We start from the raw sequence: 8,504 nt of genomic DNA on the forward strand, positions 1-8,504 counted from the left end.
GGCCCGGGGGCTCCTCGCCCCGCAGGCGTGGTCCCTAAACGCAGCCCCGAGCTTTCGTTGCCGTTGAAGCACGCAACTCTGAAAATCGGGGTTAGTACGCGCCGAAGAGTTCTCCCAAAGCGCGCAGGTCCGTACAAAGGGGAACTTTTAAAAAAGAAAGGAAAAAAAAAAAAGTGTTGCTTGATCTCGCCTAGGTGGTGGAAGTAAAACAGGGGGCGGGGGGGAGGATATAGATGGGAAATGAGAGCCGGTGGGAAACGAGGGCCGACTTTTTGCCCTCCCAAAAACAACTGAAAGCTTGTTTTTTGTTTGTTTACTTCCCGATCCCCGAGTTGCGATGAGTGGCCGGAGGGAAGGTTGTGCTCGTGTCTCTGCAGCCTGTTACTACTGAATCAGTCGGTTGCAGCCGGGCCGAGCCGGTGGCAGTGATCTGTAGCATAACACATTCTTTATTTAGAAGAATCCAGTAGGAAAGCTTCCTGAACTCCGTTAACGTGACTGCGGTTGCTGGAGGGTTGTCTTTGCACGTGCGTTTATATTGTAAGTCTGGGAGATACTTCCGTGGATTTGATTGAAAGACGCAGTGTTATTCTTTTAGGCAAGACACCTGTATATTTGTGACTTCCACAAAAACTTAATTCAGAGTGTGAGAAACAGAAGAAAGAGAAAAGGCAGCGACGATGATGGTGACTCACCAGTGCAAGACATCGACACTCCAGAGGTAGCTAAGTAGTTGGGGTTTTTTAATTGTTTTGTTCAGCTTGTTCTTAATGACTACCGAGTCTGCAGGGATACCGCTTTTCCACCCTTGCAGCTTTCCTTATTTTGGGGCATGCAGGAAAGGGAAGGCTCCTGATTCACTCAGTTCTTAATATAACAAAAGCTAACTGAATTTTATGGTGCATTTTCTGTATTAATTGTGCAGAGTAGAATGAACAAGATTCTTTACATTATTTTTAAGTCTCTGCTACTTCTCTCAGAAAATTGGTATTTTCAACTTTCTCCTTCTTAGTGCTTCCTCTCCAGAGTGGTGCTTTGCCACGTATCCACAAACTCTTGTCTTCTGCAGGAGTTGACAACTTGAAGGCAATTGCTCGTAGGGCTTGGGATATAAATGCTTCGCTGCCCTGTCCCTCCGATCCTTTCCTTCTGTGCTAAACGTGTTGCAGATGGCTCTTGCAGTTATTCCGTTGCCTTAGTCTAACCAGGAAAGTTTGATGATGGTAGCTCTTTGTTTTTACCCCTTGCTGGGAGAAGAGACATTTGGGGAGCAGTGCTAGAAAGGAGTGGAGAAGGGTGGTGCTTCTCAGACCTGTTTTCTCCACTGCAGACCAGTGAAGCCTCACCCATTATAAAACTGAACTGCAGCTTTCAAACCTTTTGCATAGTATAGTGAGAGGGACTGCACCTAAGGCTCTTTTTCCTACATGTGCTCTGTGTTATTTCTGCTACAGCCTGGTTTAGCAGGTGCTCTTCAGTGTGTTAATTTTGAGCAGAGCCTGTCATGCCTACCCGGTCCCTTCTAAGAGGGATTTTTTTAAAGCATTCTTCAGAAATTGCTCCGTAAGTGTTAATTTAATGCCATCCTTATGGTCAGCATCTGCAGATACCGGCAGCATAAGTGATGAAACTTTGTGCCTAAAGGCACGTGGCTCCAGTCGGAAGGCTCTGGCTAAGAGGATTTTAAGGGATTGGGCATAGTTTGATGCTGGGCTGTGTTTTTTGTTAAATACGTGGGACTGCTTCTTTGAAAGTTCTGTCTAAAGCTAGTGTTCTGTATGACTTCAGGTAGCTCTCTGGCACAGTGGTAATCGCAGCTCTCCTGCAAGCCTGTTTTGTTTTCTCATGCAAGAATTATAAAACATGTCACAACCGATGGATATCTCTAGAACAGGAAAGCAAGCTTTTTTTAGTGGTACTACTGCAGGAAAGAAAACTGCCTGGGAAGTATTTTGTGAGAAGCTTCAACTGGCTGTTTGGACAACGGCAGTATGTTCATCCCATGTGATTACTGTATGCCTTAGATACCTGTTGGCCCTTGACCTTCTTTATGTTCAGTTGTTATCCAGTTTACTAAGGAAAAAAAAAGTGCCATTCTTCTGAAGACTTGTAAGGCCCTTGTGTTTCCATCTCAGTCGTGACCATCATTACCTGTTAGAAGTGGTTCCTGTGAGAGGGGAAGAGGCTTCTGCAGCACGGGTAGCTTCTGGGACTTGGTGGGAAGCTGCTGCTACTCCTCTGTGTGATGCTCTAGTGTGTGGGTTCTCCACTGTGACTTGGGAAGTGAAATTCGTGCCATGTAAACTTTTAGAATACCAAAGGATGCCCAGCCTCTATCATGCAAGGCAGCATCACATCAAGTCTGGCTAAGTTACCAAGTATGCAGTAGCACTGTTGTTGTTTAAATATTCTATAGTTGAGGCCACTAAATGAATTTAAAGAGGAAGTGAACGCCTTAACCAATCTTTAATGCAGTGAGTTTGGAGAACACTACTGTAATTGCAATGATCTAGCAGAATTTCTCATTCAGCCTGCTTTCTCAGCGTGCTTTCCCACTCAGTCATCTGATTAAGCTCTCTTACATTGTCAAGGAGGGTGGGAGGGCAAGCTGTTGCTGGGAGAAGTGACTGTTCGTAAGAGTTCATGGGATTCAAAACTGAGGGAATACTGGGTTAAAGTTGTGTATTTGTATCCCTGAGAGGACCTTGTGCAATTCTCTTAACTGTCAACTCGCACTGAAAAATAATTGTGGACAACTATGCCCGTGCACGTAACTCCTGCATTGTGCTTATGTGGCAGGGATATGTTTGGAGAGCAAGAGCAGCTATTTTCTTCTCTCACCTCAAGCCAAGAAAACTTCGTGCTCTAGCCTTTTTCCCAGTTCTAATCCGCACCGTGAGATAGCACGTATGTGCTATATCTTGCGTGTAACTTGATGGCCAAAATCACAATATAGGGGCTTCCTTTGCATCAGCATCTTCATAGAGGTTATACGGAAGTTGTTACTGGGCTTTCTGTTATCATGCTTGAACTGCGGAACAAACAAAAAACCCAGAACTGATTAAAGTACAATAATGAGTTCCAAATATTGTCCACAGCTAAAGGGAGGCAGAGCCATGTTCGGTAATAATAAAATGCTCTTAAACCGAGCTGGGCTGTTTTCCTTTCTGCTGGAAGGTGCGGGGTGGAGTTTGTTTTTTGTCAAAATTAGATCTGCTGAGCTGACGGTTTACCCTTATGTATCTGAGATTCCAAAATGTTTTTGAGAGGTAAACTATTAATGACTGAATCCTTTTCAGTTACATGAGATTGTTTTCCTCCCCTTCCCCCCCTCCCATTTTCTTCTAGGTTGATTTATATCAGTTACAAGTAAACACACTTCGAAGGTACAAAAGACACTTCAAACTACAGACCAGACCGGGACTTAACAAAGCACAGCTCGTTGAAGTACGTACGAGTGTTTGTTCCATAATAGAAAATGCAACTTGCTATGGCATGTGGTTTTCTATACAATGTGATCCTTGCATAAAGAGCATATGTAATCTGGGTTTTAGGAGAACAAAAGGGGACTGCTTATCTAGCTTCCTTCATTGGCCACAGCTCCTGAGCCAAGTAAATCAAAAGTAAGAGTTCTTTCTAGAGGAGGGACTCTTAACTTCCAAAAGGAGTGTGTGTGCTGCTTAAAAACACAAAGTGTTGAGTTGGAACAGTAAGATGATCTGCACGTCCCTGAATATCATAGAATCGTGGATTTATAGTCTTGTGCATCAGTCACACCTTCACATGAAGTGTCCTGCTGGAAAGAGCTAGAAACTGAGAGGTGGCAGTGAAAGTCTAGCAAGGTTCAGACTTTGCTTTAAAAAGCTAGTTAATACAAACATAAGTGTTTCTGTGTATGTAAAGTATGGAAATCTGAAAAACAGGCTTCTATTGATAATTATGTTAATCAAAACCATTGGGATCTGTCATCAGAAAAATGGAACTTTATGAAATTAGGTTTTTTCTTATTAATATTTCTAAAAGTGCTGAAGCTGTGTATGAGTACAGCTATATGCGAGCATCTTTGCTGCATGCTGCTGTAATTTAAAGGAATCCTTCTGCGCCGCAAAGATGCGGTTACAGTGTGCTGATGTAAATACGTGGGAGAACTGGTGATCTTCTCTTAACAGGGAGATACAGTAACTATTTTTTCACTTTTGTGCAGCGATACACTCAGTTGTACTTTGGTCCAGACATTTTGTTAGTTTCTCCCTTTATCTGTGTGTATTAAAGGCAAGGTCCTTAAATGTGTGGGAGATCTCAAGGCTGTGCTATAAAAGAATAGTGCGGCTGCCGCTATGAGTAAGAATTTAAAATCAGTCTTCTGTTTTCTTTTATGTGAGCTGAGGTACAGCTAGCTCTTGAATTAGCAGGACTGTGATTTGAAAAAGCACATGCAGTTTTTGTTCTGCAAAACTAGCATTTCTAAGGGTCTGCTTTAGGTACGGCTCATGAGATATTTGTGCTTGCTTACGCTTATTACGCTGCTTGATGTGAATAGGCAAAGCTTCTGTCACGTGCTTTGTTTGACCTGCAGGTATTTGTGAGCCGTAGCTGCAGAACTTCCTTAGTTTACAGTGCATGTGATTCCTCGTAACCTGTCCTAATGTACAACAGACACTCCTCTAGCTGTTACTTAGTCCTACTTTAAAGGACTCTGTCACAAACCGTTTCTCTGTGATTTTTTTTTTTGGGGGGGGGAGGGTGGGGTTTAGAAAGCTTTTTAACTTGCTAATTATGCTAAACATTTATACCCTGTGGTAGTTAAATGAGCAGTCCCATTTTTCTCACTTCCTCTTGGTAATTTTAATCTACCAAAGTATTGGGCAAAAAGCCAGAGAATAGTCTTAGATAGGTATAATATTTTGAGTGCTTTCTTTTAAAGCTGATGTTCGTTTTGATGAAGGGAAAGACTTCTGGAATGACAAAAGTGATTCAAGAACTGTTTAGAGATTGTCATATTTTAGTGGTTACAGCATGGTGAATTTTCATTGATAGCTCTGTTTTGAAGAGCTGAATGGTCAATTATAATTCTCAAAGATTCTTGTGTTGTCTTAGATGTTTCTATACATGACTTGATACAGACATGTGCTCTCCTTCCCCCCTGCCCTCTTGAGTGATGAGCAGTAGCCTCCCATTTCTGTGCTGTAGCTCTGTTGATATGCTATAGTCATTACTTGCTTTATAGTTAAGTTTTAACGATACAGATGTAATGATACTCCCATGCTTGTTTTGAGAACTTACCTTTTTTTTCCTGAAAAATTTCTGGGCTTTTTACTTTGGAAATTAGGGTACAATCTGCTATATTTAGTTCATAGATCTCAGTAAAATGGTTCCTGTTTACTTTTTTATGACTATTAAAGACTTTTGAAGAGAGGTAGCTTTTCCTTTTTTTTTTTTAAGCTTCTTGATCGAGCTTTTAACTTTAATGTAGTTGATTTAAATCTGAACCTTCAGTTTCTGCATATAAGAGTGGTTGTTTAATTTCCTTGCGTTCTTCCTTTATAGATAATTGGCTGCCATTTTAGGACAATTCCAGTGAATGAAAAGGACACCTTAACATATTTCATCTACTCGGTGAAGAATGACAAGAACAAACCAGATCTAAAGATGGATAGTGGTGTTCATTAGGTGGAAAATGTTGAGACAGAGACTCAGGCTGCAAATCAAAAGACTGAGGGTTTTTGTTGATAAGCAAAAGCTTTCTTTGTAACTTTTTTTCTCCCCAGAGAGTTTGTCTCTGTTTTATTTTTCATAACCTTGCTGATTTGTTTGAAAACCATCTCTTACGAAACAAATTTCCTCAGCAAAAGTATTTTAAATAAATATCACTGATATTGTTGCTCAAGTGTGTGTGTCTGTAACTTATTTAGTGAGTTACTTGTACCTAATAGTTAAGCTTTGACTAATTATGTAATAATATTAAAATATTTTTCAATTAAAGTGTGCCAAGGATATATTTATGAATGTACTTCAAGTTCTCATGATGCAATGCCTTTTAAAAAAAAAAAAAAAGCTGTAGCAGACTTGGCAATAGGTTCTTTTTCCTAAGGTAAAAGGCTTTAAATGACAGTTCCAGTTGCTAGCTGGGCAGAAACGGCTGAATAACATTTTCTTTTTCCCCTTCGGAAACAAGAATTGATGCGGGCTTTTCTGATTTGTTTATTCATCTTGTCATTGCTGGGATATGTGCTTCCAAGCACCGAGGCTTTCCTGCTCCTATATTAAAATGGAAAAAAATGCAGCTCTCGAATTTCAAAGCCATAAGAACGGATGAAAAGACTGCTGCAGCTTACTGTGCCGAGAAATCCTTCCACTCGGTAAGAAATCCTTTAGCTGCAGACTTTTCCATTCATCTATATAGAATGTGGTTAAGAACGTAATTGGAGAATGGAAGACAGTCTGTGCTGGGTCAATATGGTATCTTCTAACAGGCATACTATTTCTTTTTCATTGCATGCATTAGCTCAGGCCTGTTTTAAAACAAAACAAAAACCAAACAAAACAACAAACACCAAAACTTATGGTAATATATGAGGAAAATACCCAGCAATACTTTTGCTTTTAATTGAATATCTTAGTAAAGTCTGATGTTGAAGATGATATTGTGAATGACTTCTTGTATTGTCATTTAACTATTGTGCCAGCCTAAATGCATGGTATATGGAATATGATTTCTTTCTGCTTTAAGCTGTGCACATAGATTGAAGAAAAGGCGGAGGGAGAAAAGTTCTCATCTTAAAGCAGAGGAGGACACAGCTTGTTCAGTTAGCATTTGTTGCAACTCTTAACCTTATCAGATGTTTAAAATCTTTTTCTTCATTTGGGAAAAATGAGAAAGCAGTATTTCTATGGTCTAATCTGCTCGATGTTAATCTTGTGAGTTTTTTGAAAACTACTACTTTGCTGGCATCACTGCAACTAAGATGCTTCATTTTGCTTTTTTGACCCATGACACTCGCAGAGAACTGAATGATGATAAACCCTAACCTCAAACTGGCTGCCTTTCCAGTAGCTCTCAGTGGCTGGATTTCTTTCACTTGCAGTGTCTTATGTATTTCCACAATAAAGTCCTGCGGTGCTGGCCTAAGTTCAAGACGGTTCGTGACATCTAGGTAGTGGCAGCTAAAATTGGTATTCCTTTGAAGAGATGTTTTAATGCCCATTTCAGTACAGTGACTGTAAAGTTGTTTGCTAAATACCTTTCGCACAAATTGAGCTTGTCATCTTCAAAGTACTAGTTGGAGAAACAGCCAGGGAACTTGGCCGTGGATGGGACATCTGAAGGAGAAAGGCTTTTTCTCTGAGTGCGTGGCAGGGGTGAGTGTTCTCACCTAGGTCTGGCAGGACCTGTAGAAGAAGCTTTGCGGGGGGAAGAGAGTAGGGAGAGAAACAAAATCAAGTTTCTATGGGAAGTCGGTCTTAAAGTAGTAGCCTAAGTGACCCTATCCTGCTGCATGTGGAAAGGCACAAAACTTTTCTCCAGTGGATTATGGATTTTCCTTAGCCAGGAGTGGTGGAAGGAGAGTAACCACCTACTAACTTTACTGCCCAGATTTGCATCTGCCTTAAATTTTTTGCTACTGCTGCTTTGGAAAGCTGTGAATGCCAGGCATATGCAACATGATTCATGTAGAAACCAACTGAAGTTACATGCCCTTATTACTGCTAGAAGCTTATGGAGAATTCTGCACAAGAGCAGATACCATATGTTTTCTTAACAGAGCACTGACTTTGGATATTTTGACTGTGGATTGCCAGATTCATGGTTTGTTTGTGGTTTGGGTTTTTTGGTTTTTTTTTTTTTACCCTTAATTGATGATTTGGTAGGAAGCCCAAATGACTCAGGAATAATTATACAAACCAGGCTTAAAAAGCCTGGTGACACAAACTGTTTGTTTAACAGTCAGTAGCCTAAAAATTACTTGGCAAAAATAGTACACACAGATTTACTTGAAACATTTATTATTAGCTATGTATAATCACCCCCCTCCCCTACAAGCCAACCCTCATTTAGTAACAGAGGAAGAAGAACAGTCATTGTGATATTTCATACTGCATGTGAAATAAGTCTGGTAAACTGGTGGTAGCAGTTTTCATGATGTAATATTGTAAGGTTCTTAGATGAACAGTACACCTTTTTTAAAGTGGAAAAAACTAAATACTTACTTCAGTACTACACACCCTCCATATGACTGACTTGATAGCTAAAGAGTTTTTATATGTAAGGCAATAAGCCAGGCTTACTGAGTGTAAGCCTGGCTTCTTCAGGTGGCTTTCCTTAAACTTATAAAAGGACATAAATTATTGGCTGTTTTTCTTTTGCACTGTAATCAGTATTGGCACATGTTGAGAAGTGACTGTATATCTACAGCCTAGATCACGATACCTCTTAAACATTAAGATGGTTACTTCTAATATTTTGAGATACCTCTTTGTCTTCTCTTCCCTAGCTATTTCCCTAC

At 40.4% G+C, this 8,504-nt stretch overlaps 1 protein-coding gene across 1 annotated transcript; it reads left to right on the forward strand.

Moving 5' to 3' along the window:
• Window positions 1–598: 598 nt before the first annotated feature.
• On the forward strand, window positions 599–5,887 carry SAP30 (Sin3A-associated protein, 30kDa; the record flags this gene model as incomplete). The annotated part of the gene is made up of 3 exons (XM_009581424.1): window positions 599–721; window positions 3,349–3,447; window positions 5,548–5,887. Coding segments are annotated over 3 exons (345 nt in total), but the record flags the coding sequence as incomplete, so codon positions are not given.
• Window positions 5,888–8,504: the final 2,617 nt, after the last annotated feature.

The sequence above is a fragment of the Fulmarus glacialis genome, unplaced genomic scaffold (assembly GCF_000690835.1).
Source record: "Fulmarus glacialis isolate BGI_N327 unplaced genomic scaffold, ASM69083v1 scaffold2767, whole genome shotgun sequence".
Taxonomy (NCBI): domain Eukaryota; kingdom Metazoa; phylum Chordata; class Aves; order Procellariiformes; family Procellariidae; genus Fulmarus; species Fulmarus glacialis.